General features: G+C 39.9%; 2 protein-coding genes across 2 annotated transcripts; one reads left to right on the top strand and one right to left on the bottom strand.

The window, feature by feature from the left end:
* Positions 1–1594: 1594 nt before the first annotated feature.
* Positions 1595–17359, bottom strand: LOC140953312 (microcephalin-like). Its single transcript, XM_073402806.1, has 17 exons — positions 17318–17359; positions 14085–14442; positions 13012–13097; positions 12342–12377; positions 11421–11652; positions 11153–11209; positions 10729–10769; positions 10518–10618; positions 9599–9813; positions 7936–8166; positions 6894–7585; positions 5966–6003; positions 5698–5860; positions 4592–4669; positions 3934–4074; positions 2656–2746; positions 1595–1809 (listed from the first exon to the last, which is right to left on the bottom strand). Exons 1-17 carry the CDS (start codon positions 17357–17359, stop codon positions 1718–1720), a joined length of 2694 nt encoding a protein of 897 aa, XP_073258907.1. The 3' UTR covers positions 1595–1717.
* Positions 17360–20459: 3100 nt separating this feature from the next.
* On the top strand, positions 20460–23090 carry LOC140953311 (uncharacterized). Its single transcript, XM_073402805.1, has one exon. It carries the CDS (start codon positions 20460–20462, stop codon positions 23088–23090), a length of 2631 nt encoding a protein of 876 aa, XP_073258906.1.
* The last annotated feature ends 308 nt before the right edge of the window (positions 23091–23398 follow it).

Below are 23398 nucleotides of genomic sequence, written 5' to 3'. Positions count from 1 at the left end.
CATATGCTTGTGATATGCTTATTACCACATCTTTCACGTTTATTTACCGAGCTCAAAGAGTCATCTTCTTTTTTTTTATCACTATACAGTATCTAGACTGCGTAGCAGGCGCCGGTTTTGTTAGGGTGGAGAGAGAAATTTCGAGGCTATACAGTACCCTCACGACATTACCTACGTCTAGCCGTACCCTCCCCCCCCCCTCCCGGGGAGAAAACAGATTGGGAGAGAGGGTAAGGTTACACATAAGCAGTGTTGACACTGATCCTAGCAGTGTGTAGTATGCTCCCGAACAATACTTAGACAAAGCACTGTGTAAACTAAGCTATCTAAGCGCTTGTATTACGAGTTACACTAAGATGAATTATTGTTCGTCTACGAAAGGAGTCCTTTAGTCTAATAAGCATTTATTAATATATAAAACTTGCCATGCATTTTTCCTTTAAAGATTACGTAAAAGATGGATCTACTATAAATGTCATAAAATCGATATGACATCGCAGATACAAATCTGGTTATTCTACTTAGCTCTTAATCATAAATCGTGATGTTTATCACGGTATGAAAATTTACACTGGATTTTGAAAGTCGAAAGTTTACAAAAACTTTCGATAACGCCCAGTCGAGTCTATGATAGGCTGTAGTCATTTGCTATCGACCAGCAAACAACTGCTGTAAAACTTGTTGTTGCTTCATTTTCCTCAGCATAACTAAGAAAATGCAGGTATTTATTATGCCCCGCTCTCTTTCCTTTACCCAAAGGTTCAGAACGTTAAAAATTCAAATACTTTTGTTACATTTAAGAGCTTATATAGACTATGGAATATATTTTGTCATGATTCAAGCTTATGTCATACCAGCTAATGCATTTCGCATTGTTGCAAAGTTAGTGTATGGGGTATTCACCAGCTGGGGGGGGGGGGGGGGGGGATGAATATCCTGGGGAAGTGGCCATTTTCCAACGGATGTGAGTGACTGATCTGGTATAATGTAACTTCACGATTACAATTACGATTACTGCCGTTTACAGCTTTACGGTATTCACCTTTAACTAGTCTGACTCACGTTTTTGTACACATTGCACCTAAATACTGCTAGAGTGGGCATCGCGTCCCAATAGGTAATTAAGGTCAGGCGCGCTAAATTGCGGACATTGCCATGAGATAACTACCCAATTCTAATCCAGAGTAGCCAGCCCGGCAGAGCAGGCGCAAAACACTAATGCAATAGTTTGGTTTACACTAAAAAGGTTTATTCCTGGGCCTCAAACGCTACCTAACAGGGTTGTCCCGTTCATAAAAGACGCGTGTAAAAGGTTCATTTAGTTCCTTGACTGCTGGTTTGTGCAGAGAGCCCCATCCAGTGATTTAGTTTGGACTAATACGGTACATTTCTAAACTGAGTCTAGCAACAGGCGTTCAGTTTCGCGCTTTTCTTAGCGGCCTTATTAGCGCAATCTCGTTGATCAAAGACGCGTGAAAAGCGCCGATTGACTCTACTGACCGTTTTCTGTAGTTAAAACTTATCCAGTAGTGAATTATATTTTGCTATATTCTTGAAAAGTCACCGAGTAACAGCGTTCAATTACGCCCACTCGCATATCCTATACCCAAAAGGTGGGAAGCATGAAGAAACATTGTTTCTTGTCCTGGTGGTGATTTGTCTTTAGTCTCAAAACTGAGCAAAACTATACTGTTCTTTGATACAACTCATGTTGTCTCTAGTAGCTCGGACTTGTTTCTCGCTGCCGTTTTGCTGGTGAATTGAGTGCGTAGTTAGCGTAAGGTAGTACTGTGTGCTGGGTAATGCAATCTACGGGAAAAAGGTAAGCGCAGATTTACAAAACTTTCCACTAAGAGAGAGAGAATCGTTAATTTTTTTTAAATAACGCTACAAAAATCGGAGTTCAATGAATAAAACTTTTTTAAGAGTAGATTTCTAGTTTTGCAGCGTAAACAGTAGCGCTAGCGACGGTTTGAACAGGAAATCGCTAAACAAGGGTTTAACGCTGAAGATGTAACGGACGGAAGGGTTTTTTCGCTTGGTTGTGAGACCACCGCTGCGATTCATTTTGCAGTGTCAGGGGCGCAAAACCCGCACAAATGTACCAGTGTTTCTGGTGCTGTGTGCGCAGATTAAGAAACTTACCACACAAAGTGTTGTATGTGTTACTTTTCCTTTAAATTGGGTGGACTAGCTCGTATGGTTCAGTTTTCTTTTCTGAGTCCTTCCCCGATGCTCTATTCGTGTCTCATTATAATGACTTGTATGCAGTGAAAATGGATTAAATTAAATTAAATATGTCTTTAGGTATCCAACGCGGGTGGGTTATAACAAGGATAATTTTACATCAAAGTGTATTTAACAGAGTCATGAGATTCAAAAGCTGAAAAATCCCGAAATGCTGGCCCCACTGTCTCTCAGCTGACGAAGGGCCAGGTTTAAAACGCTAGCTTTTGAATTTTTATTGTGATAATTTTGACTTAAACTCATTCAGTAATACCGTTGGCTTTTTTTTCAACTACCCACCATCCCAGCAGCAACAAACGAATAGCCTCAGTGCGCATAAGTCGACGACCGCGTTTGAGGACATAGAACGAGTTCAGCTGATACCTTTACAAAGACATGACCAAGGCTGAAACTATGAACAAAACTCACCGAGCAGCCACTGCTCTGTGATGTTTACCGCTTGTGTTCTTCTTGTCATTGAACCGATACAGATGCCTGCCTTTCTGACTGATGTGCTCACCTTAGATATAAATAAAGGAAAACAGTTACAGTCGACTCTCTCTTAACGGACACCTCTATAAGACGGACACCTCTGTAAAACGGACACTTAGTGCTGGTCCCAAAGGTGTCCGTCTTAGAGAGAGTTGACTGTACTTCCTTTTTTAGCCCCGCTGTTCCAGGCTCTCAGTAAACTGAGACGAGCAAAGAGCGAGCGCGAAAAAAATTAAACGTTGGAGAACAGGGAAGAGACAGAGCGACCTCTTTTCCTCTCCTTCATTTTTCACCCTCTTCTTTTCCTTTCGCTCGTTGTGACTAGCCTAGAGCCTGGAACAGGCTATGACTTAGCCTTAGAACTAAGCTGTGAACTATTAGACGAACAAGTATCATTGACCAGTTTTTCAGTTAGTGTAAACTAATAAGCAAGATTTTGTTAAGTAGTTGTTTTGGGCTCGTGGAGACAGATCAATAATTGCTGTCTTGACAATAGCGCCCTCAGTCATCGCGCTTGGTGGAAGGAGTGGTGGATCAGAGGACAACAGACGCGCTTTCTTTATAATATATCTTTAAAACATGTTAACAGTAAGCTCGGACGTCAGGATACATATGCGTCACTGGCAGCCCCTAACAGTCTATCTGCTAATTGGGAACTACTAGGTCGTACACACGAATAAGTTCTGAACTTGACAGAATTTGCATGCCGAACCCTCCCGAACTTTTTTTGATTTTCAGAGGCTTCCACTTAAAAGAAGGCGTCATAGGTTCCCCTCATAAATCAAATTTCGGAGGAGAATACTATTACCGCAGGAATGGTTTAGTGGGCCAAAGGCAGTAGTTCATAGTCTCCTCCAAGTTTGACATTGTTTAATACGAAAAATAGCATGAGAAAACAGCCGACATTTGGAGACGCTACCACTGGTTTCCCCGCCAAATGACGTCTGAGAAACGAGCGCAGAAATTCCATACTGATGACGTGTCACTACCCAGATCTGGGCGGTGCTTCTGACTGGGTAAATCAAATTTCCCACGCGGCACGACCAATCAGAAACACTGCCCAGATCTGGGTAGTGAAGCGTCATCAGTGTGGAATTTCTGCGCTCGTTTCTCAGACGTCATTTCGCGGGGAAACCAGTGGTAGCGTCGCCAATTGTCGGCTGTTTTCTCGGCCTATAACAAAAGCAAAGACATTTGGTTCTTGATGTTCATTACCTTTCCACCACAGAGGTTGATAAGATTCATCAGGGAATCGCTTGGGGGAGAACAATTTTCAGACAAAAATATTGGTGGACATTCAGCAAAAAGTTCCTGCCGGTAGCTTGATCCAGCGCTGACTCGTTCAAGGCGACACAACTACCTCACAAATATGAACAGGAAGACAATAGATCACATCGACTTACACCAAGTTAGTGAACAGCAGTTTCAGTGAAACCTTGGCTGATGGGTTGGTGGAGGTGGTGGTTGGGAGTGTGCTGATTTTCACGGGCTCATAACCTACCTTCAGTCGATGAGTACCGGTATTTTCCACATGTACTAGCCACATGCTTATGCGTAATTGAGCGAGTGTGAGGTTACGATGAATGAATATGACGAATATTGGCCAAATTCCTTTTCGCGTTTGTCCGAAATCCCAACAACGGTTGTCCAAAATCTGCTAAAATATCGTCCGAATTGTTTTTTATCCGGAAACAATTAAGTAACCCGTCCTTTTCCCTCGAGGCCTAATATTCGCATACACAACAAAAAAACCCTTTACAACTTTGTCTACATGCCAAAAGTTATGATACTGAGCATAAATGGGCCAGGAATTCTCTGGAAAGGGGGGAACCGAGTCCGCAAGGACCGCAAGCTAACAATCACTAATTTTTACCTGTGCGGCGGGAAATGCGTCGGATAATTCATAAGGCTCTTCGTCCACCCAATAACCAACTTCTAGAGACTTCATTATCTGTAAGGCAAAATTCGTGCCACATTCTTGCAAGGAATACCAGAGAATGACTCAAACTAAACCAGAATTTAAGCTCAAACTAACGAACTGGCTTATCCTGACCAGTGACCGGGTTATGAATTCCGAAAAGGAGGTAATTGAATCCATATAAGCCAGTGTCAATTTAAACTGTCTAGCCTATAAAGGAAAGTTTTGCTGTCGTAAAAAAAACCGTATAAATAAAAAAGTACGAACTGACTGTCTTATAAAAAGATCGATGTCGCTTTTAGCGTAAATGTATATAGAAGTCAAAGTTTGAGCATTTTCTAGGAAAAATGGCTTTGTTTTATACAGACATAGTTGTTTTGGTAACCTCTTACTTCGTATTAGAATTTTGTTGGTTTTTTGTAGTTTTCTGACTGACACCTAATATTGACAGTGATAGACTGTTACAATCATGTGCTGCTTGCCGCGTTGAAGTTTTGCCGGTCTAAATTGTACATCATCATAATTTTAAAAGTAGCTTAATTGTGTGTGACAAACAATTATTGTATACTCTTATTGTTATCTATTTATTAATTTACTTTTTTATTTTCATTTATTTTAACTAAGCCGATATTTTACTATCTGTTGACTTAAAGGGGCATTTTAGCGGTTTTACTGAGTCGCTACACCCCACTGACACCCTCAAATAAATCTTACTTTTCGAAGTCTACCTCACATGATATTCTTCAACTCAAATGAAAATTAAGTCTCTATCATTGCCGAGCGCACGGAAAAAAGACTTAGAACCGAACTCAAAAGCCCCTTTGGGGAAGAGTAAAGTAAGTAAGTAAGAAAGTGTAGCTTCAGTAATGTGGAAATGGCCTATACAAGGATAGAAGAAACAAATCCCTTACCATAGTTTGGCAAATCAAACCCGTATTCTACAGATGAGATCATTGTTGCTCTACCTACTGAGCTACACAAGGCCAAACGGGAGCGCGGCCTAATGTACAAGATATTATTGCTAATACTCCAGTTTTGAAAAATAAGCTGTACTTTCTTACCCACATAGGCGACACCAGCCAACAGCCTTGCGCAATAGCCATCAGTACATTCAACGTGCGGCGAGGACTCCCAGCGATCACATGAGTTGTGGAAGAGGAGACTCGATCCTCTATGAAGAAGCTACCCAGCTTACGAACAACAGACAGAACTATATCTTGCTCGCTGAAAGTGTAAAGGAAGGTGACACGTTGGGAATTAGAATATAGCACCTCACTTCAACACTAACTGAGATCTGAGTGATTTAAAAGAATTCAAACGATCACTTACCCAAAGTGCATACTGGTCATTACAATGGAACGCTTTGGCTGCGGACCGAGAAATCAAAACAAGAATGTGACAGAAGCAAGGCACAGAAAAAAAAAGAAATTATATTCAGCTTCACCTTATACGCCTTAACATCTGCGCGATACAACTATTAGAACTGACATTTATATCTACCTGGCCGCGGTTGTTCAAAAGTTGGATAACGCTATCCACTGGATAAATCGCTATCCACAAGATAAGTACACGAAAACTAATTGCGCTATCCGTTGGATAGTGATTTGTCCAGTGGATAGCGCTATCCACCTTTCGATCAACTGGAGCTGTATTGTCTCCCAATCCTGTAAAACTACCCCGTCTGTAGACTACTTTACACTGGTGTAGTGAATGTAGGTATCTAGCCCACCTGCGTTCAAGCAACTTCCGAACTTCAAGTGGTGTGATCGCTTATGGGGCTTTTAAGTTCACTAGCAAAACTTTGCTAGCAAGACTTTTTCAACCAGAGAAACAAGTAATTACCTATGCTTAACAAAAAGGACGTAAACGTGCACAAAAAATAATGACAATAAGTTGTGCACAAAACCCGTAGGTTAGTAGTTATCATGCAGCCTATATTTGTTCTATCGTACTATCGAAGGGTGTGTAATGCATAGCTTTTTAGGCACAAAATTCTTGAAATTTTAACTTCTTCATCAGATTTCATCTGGAGATATGCCTACTGCCAAACGTTGGGTAGAGCATGGTCTTATAACACGCAGCGTCCAAAAACCACCAGCTTTAAGCGAGACTGACACTTTGCGATTGCTATAATTTCGAGCCAATTTGTTCGACGTCATTTAGCTCTATAACTAACCCCCCGTGCAAAACAAGCTTCACCGAGAGATAAATGCTTGCATCTGTGGATTGAAGTAAGTAACTAAGGTTGCGTTCTAACCTTAACTTTTTTCACCAGCTTGTTTCGCTGTTTCTTCCCAGATTTGTTTTCTTTTTCTTCGCCTGGTTGTTCTTCCTCTTCTGTGCCCGTCTCATCATTTTCAACATCTTCACCTTCCGCTAAGCTACCGTTCATTGCCTTTTCTCTATCCTGACCATCTTTTTCTTCTTCGCAGTCATTAACCAGCCTGAGCAAACTTTCCTCACCAACCGGGTTTCCCCCATTAACTAGTTTTTCCTCACTAGCGACTTTCTTCCGAATAACCTGTTTGTCCTGACTGACAAGTTTTTCAGGCTTGAACAATTTTTTCCCATTGCCTTTTTTGGTTCCCTTATTTAAATTCTGTTCCTTTTTCGTTCCAACCGGTTCTATTTTAGCCATATTCTCAACCAGTTTTCGCTCAGAAACGTCCTCCAATTCAGCTTCAGTTACTCCTGTCTGGCCGACAATTTTGCTTGTTTTCGAAAACTTTTTTCGACTGGGCTGCTCGCCATTTGTGATTGAGCCTTTCACATTTCCGTCCACAATGGAGACTCCAGAATCAGAATCTAAATCTTCTCCATCGTTCGCGTGACACTCGACGATCTTTTTCTTTGCTTTTGCTTGTCCTTTCTTCTTTCCTGGAATACTAGCATGTTTTTTACCTTCACTTGTACTTTCTGAGCTGCTTTCCGCTGGTTTTAAACATATCCCTTTAAAAGAAAATTAACGTCGACTCAAAGATAGGAAAAACATTTTCATTCAAGCAGTCCAAAACAATCGGGAACAGAGAGTTCTTGTACACCTTTTGCATCCACTGACCTGTCTAGGGACGGATTCACAAACCTGTGATATCTTGTGTTATAAAACATTACTTAGCTTGAAAAAGGTTTTTCTTCAAGTCATGTCACGATTGTGAAACAATATGTGATACTAGTAATGTCTTAAAATTCATTATTGTTTACTTATCAACAATTACTGAACCTTGCCCTTCAAGGTGGTAATTAGAGTAACATACATGTAACAGTGAACTGATTTTGCTGATGAAACAACCAACACTTACCTGAATTTGGATATAAATTGTGTGCTTTTCCATCCGTTGATTCATTTTTCCGCTCGTTTCTTCCAGTGCTTGCTGTCTTGCTTCTTTTTCCTTTCACATTTTTCGCATCGCATTCAACCTGCTCTCCAAGCTTTGCTTTCTTTCTCTCCTTTGCCCCGCTTACCTTGATACCCTCGCTTTGCGATTCTTTCGTGGAATCTTGCCTCTTTCTTTTCTTTCCTTGATCAGAGCCTGTGATTTCAAGTCAAGGCCATCCCAATTTAATGCTTCGTTTCCCATCGCCCGACCGACCCATTTTTTGGGAAAAGTAAAAAAAAAGAAAAAAATTCCAGAATCACTTGTAAAGAAACAAGTGCTTTACTTTACAAGCACACGATCTTGTCTTATTAACACCAGTTGTCTTAAATTATCATCGATACTTCGTTTTTGTAGCCTTTTTAGACATTTGATAGTCCTGTTAATAGGCAACTTTTACCATCTGATTATATCTTGCAGACTAAACGTGAGATTTAATATGCAATCATGTGTTCATTCTTTTTTTTTTTTTTTGCCCGACCGACCGACCCACCTTCACGAGAGGGAGGGCGATGGGAAACGAAATATTTTATTGGGATGGCCCAAGAGAAATCTTAGACTAATGTTGATGTTAGACAATATTGGACTGGGGATCATGAGAACTTCAAAGGCTTTATTTAAGTGACCGGCCAACTGAGTAAAAGTTGTTGTTGTACATTGTACGTACTGTACATTGTACGTACTGTTGTTGTACAGTGTAGTACGCCAGTGGAAGTCGGGTGAGAGAGGGGCATCACCACACCTTTGAGAAACTTTTGGCGATTTGTTTTGTTTACTGGTACAAATCGTCCTTTCTTTAAATATCACATGTTCAACTCAACACGAACTAAATTTTCAATCGAGAGCGTTCACTTGTACACTAATGCTGTAACTGTACTTCACGATTTGGTTTGAGGGTGACGGCAGGCAAAGGAATACTTCAAAGGAAATTTCATCGTGGGGCCTACGGGTATTTCAGTTTCCTCGCTTGTTTCTTGGCTTATTTCTCTTCTTTGCCCTTCTAACGGTTTGAACTAATGGACAAGTTCCATAAAGAATTTTGAAAATATACAGAAAAACTCCTCAACTAATAATATTGTTGAGAAATATAACAACAATGGGCCCTTTTCTAGCCTGCGAAAACATCCGTTTTACCTCGCTCTTCGCCGCTGGGCACGTTTCGCGCCTAGCCCTTTTCGTGAAACTAACCAGCCACTCTGGTGTTTTACTTTATAGAGAGGAACCCACCTATTTGCGGTTGGTTTCTGCCTAGAATACCAATAATGGGCCCTTTGCAGTTAGTAATTCATGTGGTACTAAATCAACAAAAATCATTTAAAATATTTATTTACTTTGTTTGTCCTCTCCCAGTGCATCTCTTTCTATCCAGCACGGGGGTGTTGTATAACGTTAATGACTAACTACAAATGCCCTATTATTTGTATACCATGCAGACACCCAAATTAGGTGGGTTCCTCTTTATAAAGTAAAACACCATGCAGTGACTGGCTGGTCTCGTGACCTGAATTTTTATGTGCTTGTGCATGCGTAAGGCAGACAATCTGTTGGCTGTCATAACTGTAACTCTACCAAACATGTCATTCCTAACCTGTCAGAAGAACATCTCTGGGTGTGCATGTTTTTTGTAGTTGCGTGACTGGTGTCATCCTTGGTTCGGTGAGCGTTACACTGGGTGGTCTTGTTGGAGTGCATTTGAGCAACCTTCTTTTTAGTTTACTTATACTTGATGGAATATCATCGCTGCTGTCTGGTGATTCCTCATTCTCTTCTTCACTGAATTTAATTGGTTTAGGCTTTTCACCACTTTCGTCGACATCTGTTCATGAGAAAAAATTATGGAGATTTTGAGAATGAAAAAGGCAAACAATTACAGGACTAACCAGTGTAAGTGAAATATATTGCATCCAATATTCTTGTTTCCATTTTGCAACTGCATTGATCATGCAGCATTAAATATCTGGGTGGATGGATGTATGGGTTCCCCACTTATTCCCCACTGTGACTAGACAGCACCTACACGTACATGAAGACTGTAGACAACTGTCAGTACTGCAAATGATCCCCAGACCACAAATGATCCCCATTGTCTATCATTTGCAGTCCATTTTGGGGATCATTAATTTTGCAGTACTGAAAACCACTACCTTGACAAGCAACCCTTGCAACCCAGCCATGTGAACCCATACAGACTCATCCAGGTACCTGCCACAATGTTCACAGTGGCAAAAAGGATGGCATTGAGGTTCTGCACAAAGGTGATGACTGGTAGACCAAACGATCCATGGAAAGTAGAAGAAAGCTCTGAGCATTAAATGCTAACACTCTTCTCCTTCTAATCCAAGATCAATAACATACATGTACAGTGCATGCAGTAATCAGTCAGGAAATAAGGGGGAGTAGGTTAGGGAGGAGGAGATAGGCGACAGTTTTTCAAAAAACAGCACATTTTGTCTGCTACAAGACAGTATTTCTAAACCAAGTTATGTGTATGCAACAAACAAACAAACTTGCCATAAGTGAATGCTTTATCAAAAGGAGGTGATGTTCCCAGGTCATGACAGGGTGTGTCTGGTATCATGTGGGGCGTAATAGGAGGGTTGAAGCCAATCTGAAAAGGAAGAAAAAAGAAAAGGAAATGAAATTTTTGTTACAAAATTACGGTTAGCTTTGATCAATACAATCATAATGATTTTAATGAAGAATAATAGTCAAACTTACTGGGCTATGAGGATCTTGTGTTTCTGCAGCAAAGACCATAGCTTTAGAACAAAAAATTAAAAAAAATGAAAAAAAGATAAAATAAGTGAAATGCATATAAGAACAGGTGAACATATTCACACAAGTGGTTAGCGATCTTTTTAACTTGCTCTTTGAATATTTTTTCATTCTTTTAATTGCGTGCATGACAAGAGTACAAAGTGATCTTTTGTAAGATTTCAGAAGTATCAGGTTTTCATGTTCACCATCAGAAATCTAAATAGCCACATGAGTATAAATTGTCATAATTTTTCCCATTTTGAACTTGGCTGGAGCTCTTAACTCTAAACATGACAATAACAATTAAAGATCATTTTTTTCATCCAATACTCCTTGTATTATTTTATTTTAGTTTTGTCCAGTTGATGTTTAATTACATGTATACCTGTTGGAGTGACATTTTCTGCTTGAAGCTTTCTTTTTCTTCTTCTTTCTCCTCTGTCTGTTTACAATGGATTATTTAAAACTAGCTGTTAAGACCTTTAAATTGACAGTATACTAGTCTATGTGTAACATGATAAAGATAAAGTCATTTTCAAACTTTGTTTTTGTTTAATATGCATTCAGTGACCTTTGGATTTACTGTTACCCTCTTAAACATGGCTCCTAGTTTTCACCCAACGCAAAATTTCACAGAACAAGGCTACACACACCTGCACTGTTCTGTACATCCTCCTCAAAAGCTTTAGGCTGCATGGACTTTGTTCTTTTAAGACGACCAACCATGAGTGGTGTAACAGCTTGTTCAGGAATCACAACAGGGAAGAGGTCTTCTGATACACGCTTACCACTCTGCCGACAGCTCTCCACCCACAGCACAGACACCACATGAATACCTTTCTTTAATGCCCTCTCTCTTGTTGTTTTCTTTCCATCTTTGAATACCTGAAGAAAAGACAGAATTTTAAGATAGAACACTTCCAATATTAAAATTTATATTGCTTGAAATATGTTATATTATTATCATTAGCATCAATTATTATTCAATGGAGAAGGAAAGGTGAACTTCAAAATTGCTCAAATTTGTCAGGGGAAACATGGTCATTCAGGACAAACATCAAAAGTGAAATGTTTAGAAATGACTGTTGCATCTCTAGTTGCAGAAGATGAAGCTTAATAATTAATTCTTCTAAAATGACAAAATGATGTTGCAGAATTCAGGCCCAAATTGCAAGTTATAACAAGATCATTATGCCAAACATAAGCTTATATTATTGGAAGTAATTTAGATTTTGAGGAAGGATTACCACAAAAAGGGGAAAGGACGTTGAAAGGAAAAATCTCTTATTTGTGCAGACAATCACACTCTTCTCAACAAACATTGACTACACTGTAGCCTCCACTATTTTGGGCCAAAAGGGAAATCAGTTCTCAAAATGTTATCTACAAATAGCAGATACAAAAATGTCTTGCTGACTTCAGTTTGTAGTTTAAGCTAAGAAAGAGCAAACAAAACCATTTAAACAAACAAACAATAACAACAAAAATAAGCCTAAAAGAGAATGAATTAAGATTTTTCATGGCTAATTCTTACATGGGTGTACAAGGTGGTAAAGCCAGTAATATACACCTACCACATGAGTAACTTCCGGAGTCAACTTCTTCACCACCTAGGCGAGAAATTACTGATCAACACCTCACAATCTCTTTATATTATAAATAGTCTGTAATGAGGTTTGATTGAACCATTTTTAATGCCTGTATGTGTACAGTGTACTTGTAGAAAACAATGCTTACACTACATTCACAAATAGATAAATAAAATTACTGAAATTTAATAACTTCATAAATTTTGTATTACAGCTCTATCAGATATCATTACTTGAAATGTACAGTACAGTCATGTAATGGTCCCATGACGTACATGCATTTCCCAGGAAAACTGGGTTGGATTACCAGAAAAACAAAGAGAGAGGGGAAAGAAGATTTAAGTTTAATCCTTTGTCACAGTACAATGTTTCTGGAAGGCAGAAAAGAGAAAGGGTAATTTTTATCTTGGCTGCTGGACAATTTTAGCAAGGCGAAGCCATGAACAACACTGAAATTTCTTTCATATGTATGTTGTAGTTAATTTTTTTATCTCAGATAATTTTTATTTCCCGTTGTTTTTGGGTATGGTAATGAATGCTACTAAATTTGAATCAAAGGAAAATTAATATAAAAATTAACTAAAATAAAAAAATAACTGCAACATGTACATCTGCATGACACATTCATGATTTTTAATAGGTTATAAATCTTTACCTTTGCTCCAAGCATTTCCATTTGTTTAGAGATTCCTTCAAATCTGTTTTCAGTGTTAGAACGCACCTCAATAAAAGCCACAACCCCTGCATAACAATTTATCAAAAAGCACATTGCCTGACACACTGTATTCAACCTGAGATCAGGCCTAATTTTAGCAACTTTCATACACTCTCTCTAATGTGACTACAGTAAAACTGAGCACCCTTTTCATTTGGCCTTGCCTAGAAGAATTCTATTTAACAAGGAAAATGCAAATACACAAAAACACATGAGGAGCCTGAACTCAGAATAAATTATTAAAACTGTAAAAGCAGATAAAATAATAATTATTATTTTACAATAATGGTACAATTTAATCTCTAAGTGCAGTTTCTATGGTTCATTGGGGGACAATAAGAAAATGATGAATGTTTTCAGAGGGCCAAGAAAATTTACATGGATTGTTTTCCAGAACTGCAAATGCCATGTTTACATGTACATGTTAGCTCCATGCCCATCTTACCCTAGGTGCATGTAAGTACATGTACACTGTAGCCTGCTAAGTTTGACTGTTCCCTTTCACTATTTTTCTGAATACTTTCATAGAAACAAAAGGAAAAAAGATCCAAAAGAACTTCCTACATTGTAGCTGTTCAATTCCCCCCTTACTGCAAATACCTGTGGCCTCTACTTCCTGGCTCAACTGGTCTCACCTTCCCCCACAACCACTGTCCCCCATCTATTGATGAGGAGCTGAAGTGAAGTTTAAGTAATATGATCACCCCCTCTCTACTACATGTATAGTTATGCTGCGTTTAATCTGCAGGTGAAGGTGTGGGTGCAACTGAAGACGCTAAGACTAGGGCTGGGTTCAAGTCACAGGACCTTTAGTCACACCTTCAGCACACCTACAAATTAAGAAAACTGCCCCTCCAGCTTTTATAGGGTCCTTACATTTAAACATGTCTTTTGTAAAGTCACTGGAAAAAAATGTTGTATAGAATTGTAATCAGAATCATCAAAATATAGTAACTGACTTGAAAGTGAGCAACAAAAATACTAGAGTAACAAACTTGAAAAAATATACATACCTTCAAGGACTTTATCTTGTGATACTGGCTGGGTGCAAGGAATGTCAATTTCCTGTGCTGGGCTGCCATCATTTTCGAAAGAACAATGAAAGCCTAAGCTTTCATTTTGGTCATGTGATTTCTCCAGGATACCCAGGTAACTGCCACTTTTTGACAGCGGTGATCCATGGACAGAAAGATTGGCTTTACTTGACACAGCATCCTTCAATATCCCTTTGATGTGACTGCTTTTTGTACCTGCTGCACCATCCAATGGTTTTTCCTTTGTAAAGAATGAAACCCTTACATATGCAGATCTCAGAAAACATCCAAGTACATATACCAGGGATACACATACATGAGGGCAAAGGTAGAGGTGCTATTGATTACACAACAAGCTGAACTAGAATGACTATAATTTATGGGTTGGAACACAGGCATCCCAAGCTCACATTATGAGGGGTGGAATGCAATGTACATTTTGTGACACGAGTAAGTCAGTATTGTGTTACTAAGGTCTGCGGAAGCTAAATATCATCATATTTTACCTTTTGATAAATAAAATGAATTAAGAAGATTAATCTTTGGTGTGTTTAGGTGTGAAATTACTGATGTGGGCAACTCTTTGGCTTGATTGCCTAACTCCTGTTACTCCATTCACAAGACAAATAATGGAGTATCGGGTTATGCAAGGTAAATTACATTCCACCCCTGTAACTAGGGCTGTCACAAAATTTTTAAGTAGCAAGCTGACAATGAATAGTAGGCGGCTTGGGAACTCACACCAAAGGCACAAGTTCTTAAGGGCTGAGGCATCTAGGGACATTTTGAAAATTAGAGTCCCAGAAATGGCGTTTCCAGGGGTTTTCAGGAGGACGCCATGTTGTCTCGTCAGAATACCAGGGCTTCTGATAGGTCGCGGAAAAAAAGTCAAATTTTGCAGAATTTTCAGGGACAAATTCGCGGAAAAATTGGCCAATTTCATGGGAATTTTGGGGGTAAACTTCGCTGACAAACAATCAATAAAATATGGCTGATGTCGTGGGAGTTTTCTGGGCAAATCGCGCTAAAAATTGATCAGTTTTGTGGTAATCTGACCCAGCGCTTTAAACATTTTTTTTTTTTAAACAGAGATAATCATTTTCTCTTTCAACAATACCATTGAGAAATGAGCCAATGGCAAAGCTTTTTATGTCATGGCTAGTGCCCAGATTTTTGCAACATAATCTAGGCCTGGTAGTTTTTGGCATGTTGTTTGCTTATTTCTGTGATGAACTTGCAAGATAAATTTGCAAGTTTACGGCAAGTAAACAGCCCTAATAGCCAAAATAAGTTTCAAATATGGTGTACAGACATGTATTTGAAATGACTGCTAGCACATTTCGCGATATTTTGTGTGTCTTTGTGAATTTCGCGGGGTTTGGTAGCTCTGCGACCGGGCGAAATATCAGAAGCCCGGTAATACATGCAAGACTGGGAACAATGCCATCAAACTGTCCCAGGCATTCCAAGACATCGCACGTTTTGAATGTTTAACAGATCCAAACCTGTTTAAATATGCGTTCAACGTCATTCAAAACTGGGAAACCAATTCTTTACAATTTTTTTCTATGGTGATTATTTTTTGTTAGCAGTTATGGTAGAAGGAGATGAAAGTAGCTGGCTAAGGATGGCTAACTATAGGGTGGTTTTGGCCGGTTACCAGCCCTTACTGACAGCCCTGTGTAATGTGAGCTTGGGACAACTGCGGCTGGAAAAGCTGGTGTGATAAGGTAGTTCTATCTTAAGTCTGTAAATTAAATCTAATTTTGCTTATAACTTGTTAAGCTTATTCTTATTATTCTGTTTCAATTGCAATGAGCCGTTTTGTTGGTACAGTATTGGTAACTGCATCATAATACGGATTGGAATCAGGAAAATTAATCAGAATGTGGTTACCCTTGGGACTGAAAGAAAGAGATCCTAGCCTAATCGGTAAAATTCTTCCCATCCAGACGAATTTATACAACACAGGCTTTATAAGCTTATTTGAAAACTTATGAAAAGAACAACCTTGACTTGTAACAACAATCTAAGTATTAAAATGAGAGCCTCTCCAGGCGCAGATCTAGGATAAATACTGACCGATTTCCTAAACGAGCGCCAAAGGCGCCATCTTTTAGCGGGGTCCGGGGGGTGGCTCCCCCAAGAAATTATTTGGATTTTTACTCCTTAAAGTCCCCTTTCCTGGATTTCCGAGTCATTTAGATGGGATATTGGCCAGATTTCAACTTGCAAAGTGTTTTTATTTTGAAAAATATATTTAATATGAAAAATGTGACCGATTTCCGTAAAACGGTGGAAACCGGTGTGGATCCGCACCTGCTCTCTGTGGGTACTTCCGACGAAATCAAAGTTGCGATGATCGCTATTGACGAAACAATAGCTGGAGATTAAAGCGATTCACGATCGATTGTTGCATTGACATTCTGATCATGACAGCAAAAAAATGTAGTCAAGAAGTGTAATGCACCTTTGTTTTGCTCACAGAACAGATTAAACCTGTTTGCTTTTTTTTATTTCCTCGTTTCTGTTGTCGTCGTCGGGTTGCTTGAGCTCGTTGATACATCCTCGGGGACCCAGGGGCAGATAGTGGGGGCGAGGGAAAGTCTAAATGGGCGAAAAAATATGAAAGAAAACAATAAAAAAATATATATTTATATAGTGCCTATACTTTTCAGTGCAAAGAGCTTGAAAATATGGCATGAAGAAAAGAAAAGATCGGCAAGAAGAACCCCTGGGGCCAAGGTCTTACCAGATAGGTTCCAAACTGTCGCCGTCATTCTGGCTTCTGATTGGTGCCAGAAAACTTTTGTGTTTTTCTGCCCAATCAGAAGGCAGAACGGCGGCGACCGTTTGGAACTGGTCTGCTAAGACATTGTCCCCAGGAGCTCTTCTCACCGATCTTTTCCTTTCTTCGTGCCATATTTTCAAGCGCTTCGCACTGAAAAGTATAGGCGCTACATAAATATATATTTTTTTATTGTTTTTTTTTATATTTTCCCGCCCGTTTAGACTTTCCCTCGCTCCCACTATCTGCCCCTGGGTCTCCGAGGATGTCGCTGATAGTGCTATCATGCAAAACAATTCTTGATATACAAGCGACGATTTCGTTGACAAATCATCGATTTGATGGAAATCGACATCGACCGCAGTACCCATACAGAGGATCAAACGTGTATGTCTCACCTTGTCACGATGAACTACTACATTACCTTAGTTTTCCTGTTCTTTGTGCTCAAGGACTTTCGCTCCATTGCAGAACATTACTAAAATTTATGAACGTTCCAACACGAAGGGAACACAAGAAAGGTTCAAGAAAGCGCGCCCTTTGCATCTGAGCCTGTACTTTTCGTCAGCGGTAATACGTTAAGCGTGAATATAGGTTATGTATGTAGATCTCTTTCACACCCGACTAAATTCCTGCCTCTTTCCTGCTTTTGAGATGGTAGGGATCAAGGGACTAGTTTCCACAGCTCAAAAGGAGGTAGCGGTGCCCACCAGTTTTAGTGAAGACAAGGTCTGGGTGGGGGTGCTCAGTCTCGTGGGCTCAAAAACCTCCTTTTGAGCTATGGATTCTAGCCATTTCCGTTTAAGATACAGCCGCGCGAAAGCTGGACCGAGGTCTGGAGGCTAAGATTATTCCGTCTCTTCTCTCTGTATTAATTATAACAATAACAATAACAGTAATAATAATAATAATAATGATGATGATGATGATGATGATAATAGAAACCTTTTATTGATAACAAAACTAACTATTAAAACCTATTTACAATTAATTTTCGCTGAAGAAGAAAAAATATTCAGTCAATGAAGTAATGATAATAGTAATAATAATAATATAATAATAATAAGTAATGGTAATAACCAAAGGGAGTACAATTCAGGTAATTGGGAAGATGAATTTTAAATCCTTCAAGCGCTTAAGAGGGCCAGCCATTCAGTTGAAAATTACAAGCACTAATACATCTGAATTGCACGGTAGAAGGCCTAAATGTAATAAACGGTCCTAAATGTAATAACATTTTGTCCTAAATGTAATAAAGTCCTAAAGAGGTTGACAGTTTTTGACAGGTTAGAGGTTGACAGTTTTTTTTTATTGAAATGAAATGTTTTTTAATTCGAAAAATTTTTTCTTAGTTTTAATTAACTTATTTTTAAGCTAAATTAAGTGCTTTTTAAATAGACAGAAATTGTAAATAGTGTTTTTGAATGAATAGTTTTTTCTTTTTTTAAGCGAATTAATTGTAATAGGATTTTAATAGTTTTTTAATTTTTAATTTACAAGCACACGATCTTGTCTTATTATCACCAATTGTCTTTAAAAATTAAAAGAAAAAAAAAAAAGAAAAAATAATAAAAAAAATAAAATAAGTCCTAAATGTAATAACAATTTGCCCTAAATGTAATAAACTCTCAAGCTGCCAATTACAGTAATTACTCGAATAAGCCCTGCCCTCAAATAAGCGCCGCATTTGGAGGGGGTGGGAGAGTTAATTAGCGCCGCGGCGCTTATTCGAGTAAATACGGTACTAAGCTCTCAAAAAAGCGCCGCATTTTTGGAGAAAAAAGTTAATAAGCGCTGCGGCGCTAATTCGCGTAAATTCGGTACATTTCCTTATGCACTGTGAAACTTAACGTTTACAAATAAATTGCTTGTAAACGGCAAAGTAACAGTATTTTTCTAAAAAAAGCAATATTTAAGCGATAGAAAACTTTTTTCCTGTGTTTGAATAGCCTGATATAAACACTCGAGGGGTTGAGAGAATTCGAGACAGTTATGCAAACCCTCGACGTCGTCTCAGGTTTGCATAACTGTCAAGATCGAATAAAGAATAAAGTGCTAAATGTAATAACATTTTGCCCTAAATGTAATAAACTCTTAAGATACCAATTACTGTATTTATGCGAATAAGCATCTCTCTAAAACAAGCGCAGCAATTGGGATAAAAAGTTAATAAGCGCCGCTGCGCTTATTCGCGCTCGTAAAGACGGTACATTACCAATTACCATATTTACACTCATAAGGGCCGCCCTCAAATAAGCGCCACCATTGGGAGAAAAAAGTAAATGAGCGCCGAGGCCCTTATTCGAGGAAAACAGTACTTCGCCCCATGTAAGGTAATCCGGAATCCGGAATCCAGGTAATTTTGGTCTGTGGAATCCGGAATCCACGGCTTTGGAATCCGGAATCCAGCTAATGGAATCCGGAATCCAAGTATTGTAATCCAGAATCCAGGTTGCTGGAATCCACTCTGTTGTGATGGTTCCAGGGCCTCTTCTTTTCCTTTAGCGACTGTTGCGTAAAAATCTCATGTCGCAAGGACGCGCAACAGGCATGTTCACGCGTGTTTCACTCGCAGGAACATCCCTTGTCATTGTGACATATCGGGTATCAATTTGAAACAATGGTCACATTATAATGACGTGACAGAATCCCAGGGAGTGATTCATATTACTGTATATTATCGCTCTTTATAAGACACCCTTTCGACCTTTTTCCCCGTTGCGCTTTTGGAGTCGGAGGTTTAGATTCTTTTCCTGTTTGGGCGCAATTGGAACTAATTTTTGGATTTCAAGTAACGTCAAAAGAATAATAATATAAAGTATCCTTATTCTTGGCCGTAGTATCAGTAGTCGCGGTGGTTGCAGTTACTGGCTTCTTTCAGGCACATGTCATCAGTGTCACTCAAAGAATGACATGCTGCACGTGGTGTCGACGTAGTGTCTTTCATTCAGTCCAGATTCAATCAGTCGAAATCAGACATCTCTAGAGATAACTTTGAATTTTTTTCTCAATCGATCGTTATCAATCTTTGTCAGCATTGGGAAGCACAAGAAAAAGCATGAGTCGGAAAGGTACGTACGTCTATAAATTCGGTGTTTGTGACTTTGTGATGGAAATGTTTTGGCGGCGTGGTTTTGAATAGATCAGAATGTGTGAAACAGTAATCTAAAACTTCGAGCAGCTATATCTGTCTGTTTCTATCATGTTCAGAATTATGAGCTAACTATCTTGCAAATTTATGTACAGGAGTCCAAGAAAGAAAGAGAGAGAAGCGGAGAAAGAAAAGAAAAGTTCAAGGTCTGTGGAGTTGTCGTTGTTTGTTCTATTCGTGTTTTCTGCTCAAAAAGCGGTGGTTGTGCGAACACTTACTGAAGCGTTTCTGTGATCAAAATTATATTCGAAGGTGACAGCGTTTCCATACCATTTACTGACATGCTAATTAAATAGAGCATTTGATCAATGAAACGAACATACCAAAGTGAATCCAAAGTTAATTATCGAATTTACTTCACCGTAGAACTCCGGAAATTGCTTGAAAAGGTCTTCTTCGCCCTTGTAGTTTGTGCATGAGAGAAGATAAAGTATGCACAAGACTGTTCCTACTGGTTTGGGCCACTGACTGCGATCCCAAGCAAAAGAGCTTTATGAATTCCATGCTAGCAGACAGGGCGAAGTACCCCTACCAAGTTCCTATTCCTGACTGCCCACACAACATCAAGTCAGTACGTTCTGCAGAGTTTTGGCATTGGATTGACATTGATGGATACCTAGTGAATGTAAGGCTGCTTTTGGTGCTACGTAGAGAATACGAAGACATCAAGAAATCAGTTTCATTGAAAGCAGTTCGAAACAAAGATCGGATGGATGTAGAAACAGCAGTGGAGATTCACCGGAAAGCGATTCAAGATTCCATTCCAGATGAAAGAGTGAGCACAACATTAGTTCCAGAACTGGAATTCAAGCACTGGAAAAAGAACGGGGCCTCTCTTTTAAGCTACCCGGTAGGATTGGCATTCTCCCCAAAGCATAGCAGGCTGTTTATTACCGATAGACGTCTCCATGCAGTCTTCATGGTTGACATGCACTGTCCAGCAAATGTCACATTAATCGCTGGTGGTGGTGAGCCCGGGCACACTAATGGATATGGCAACAAGGCCAGACTTAGAAACCCAGCTGGTATTGCGGTGAAAGAGAGCGGGAAGCTGTGCGTTTGTGACCAAGAAAACGGAAGAGTTAGAGTAGTCAATTTGCGAACGCTTTTCTGTCACGCTTCCCAGATTGTACAAGGGAGCGCCGAAGAAAGCCAAAGTGAGGAAGAAGATTGCGCCGGTAGACGTATCCGTAAAGTCCATGTACACGATCTTTTCCTTATTTCTGAAGGTAATGTACCGGATCTGGTGTCACCATTTGCCATATGTGCGTCTGCAAAGGGTAGCGTTGAACTGTTTGTGTCAGACGTTGGTCTTGGCAAGATTTTTTTAATTTCTGGTGTTGTAGACGATGAGGAAACTAACTGCGTCGGCCAGTTAAATGAATTGTTTTGTTTTGATCGATCTAGTTTATTAACTTCATTAGCCTTAACACGTGACGAGCAATACTTGTTAGTTGGAGACGGGAATGGTTCATGTATTCATCTTTGTCAAGTGAGAGGACGATTGAAACTGAGAACAATTTCGAATATTCCAGGCCTCATGGGTATTGCAGTGACAGATGGTGGAACCGTGTTCTTGTCCTCCAGCAAAGAACATGCACTGTTCAGTTTGAAGGAAGAAGAGATGCTTGGGGGTAAAGAAACCCTAACTAAAGTGTGTGGAGAAACTGCAGGCCATCGTGATGGTGTCCAAAGTCGATGGAACAAGCCTACTGCTTTATGCGTATATCGAAACACTGTTTTCGTATGCGATACCGGTAACGTAGCAATAAGAATGTTGACGTCAGCAAAGGGACTGATCCCCCTGCAAAGTAAGATGGCCCAATATGCAAACGTGTTCCGACTCGACAAGAAAGCCAAAGAAGAAGACCTACCACGTACATTTGAAGATCATGTGAAATCTGTCGAGGAGTTGGTTGCATTTCTCTCTAACCACGAACAGGAAGCCCTGGAGAGGACGGTTAAGCGAAATACCAACGGTCCCGACATGACCATACCTCGATGCACCCGACAGTCCTTCCTCATAGTGCTAGAATCGCTGACCAGCCTTACCAACACGCTAACGGAGATTCGGCATAGTCACCTTCTGGACAGGATCTGTTTCGAAAGTATGACAACTTTGGGCGTGGAATGCTATTTCAAAGGAATGCGAGCAGACCACGACATGCCTACAGTGGGTAACTACGCTTACAGAAGAGCGCGCTGCGTGGAAGACGATATGCTGCGCATTTACCAGAAGGATTTCTCATATTTCACTGGGCCCAATTCATATTATCCGGAGAAAATTATCAAAGGTGAACCCCCAAACACCAAGACGCGACCAAACAAGCTGTCAGCAATCACTGAAGGAACAGGTAGCAAAGAAGAAAACACAAGGCGAGAAACTGTGATGCGAGAATTTGCTAAGGAGTATGGAAGAGGCGTAAGACAGGAAAATGTCCGCTCAAAAACGAAAGAGCTAACTGGCACCCTTCCTTATGCCCTTAGTATGTGTCCCACTACCATCACAGCCTCATTAGAGGAAAGCGAAGACGTAACAACAGCCTGCCAAGTTGTGGATGCTAATGTGGCATTGCGGAGTACGGCTGTACGGGTGCAAACCATTTACCAGAAAGACGACATATCGGCAGTAAGACACAACCATAGAAGAGAGATCTCACCCTTCTGGTTAGCAGTTCTTCTGGAGGATGTACAAATAGAAGTGAATGGTGGAAATTTTGTGCAGCAAAGAGTATCCCTAGTGTGGCTAAACCAAACAAGTGATTCACTAACATGCACCTCCGGTGATGTCTGTAATGGGAATTCCCCCAAGTGCATTCTAACCCGAGTACTCGACTTTTCTTCCGATGGATCAGACATCATTTTAACAACAGAGGAGGATAACAGGCTCTGTCGAATTGCTAATGGGGACTACGGTGACGATGATGACAATGAGAATGAAACTGTACCACCAACTGCAGAGGATGAGGGAGAAGTATCCCTCCCGATAAGACTGCCGGGAGTTAGTTTATCAGGACGGAGAACGACACGGTTTATTCTGAGATAAACGTTTCCGTTGCCTGCGTAGCTTGTAGTATAGTAATTGGACTATCTTCACGCTATTTGTTGGTAAGCTGTAACTGAAGTTTTACATTTCTGTGTGGCAATTAAACAATTCGGAGACGAATTATGTTTGAACCTGAAAAGCACTGATTTTGGCAATGTGTACCTCTTTTGTTATTGTTGACGCCGTTGTTATTATTAAAATAAGAATAGCCCTTCCTCGTTAGTATTTCTTCAACGATGTGGACTCAGTGGACTTCAGAAACCGCTCCTATATTCATAATCCTCTCGGGTAAGGCCAAGAATTATATT

Source organism: Porites lutea, chromosome 11 (assembly GCF_958299795.1).
Source record: "Porites lutea chromosome 11, jaPorLute2.1, whole genome shotgun sequence".
Lineage (NCBI taxonomy): Eukaryota > Metazoa > Cnidaria > Anthozoa > Scleractinia > Poritidae > Porites > Porites lutea.
The sequence above is the reverse complement of the archived record's forward strand: the minus strand, read 5'-3'. Positions and strand labels throughout refer to the sequence as shown.

Bases quoted from the DNA above. Each gene is read 5' to 3' on its own strand.
- LOC140953312 (XM_073402806.1), bottom strand. From the start codon at position 17,359: ATGGAGCGAAAGTCCTTGAGCACAAAGAACAGGAAAACTAAG. The intron at 14,443-17,317 runs GTAATGTAGTAG...TGTAATCAATAG, and splicing joins CAAAGAACAGGAAAACTAAG to CACCTCTACCTTTGCCCTCA. The intron at 5,861-5,965 runs GTAAGTGATCGT...TTACACTTTCAG, and splicing joins ATGACCAGTATGCACTTTGG to CGAGCAAGATATAGTTCTGT.
- LOC140953311 (XM_073402805.1), top strand. From the start codon at position 20,460: ATGAGAGAAGATAAAGTATGCACAAGACTGTTCCTACTGGTTTGGGCC.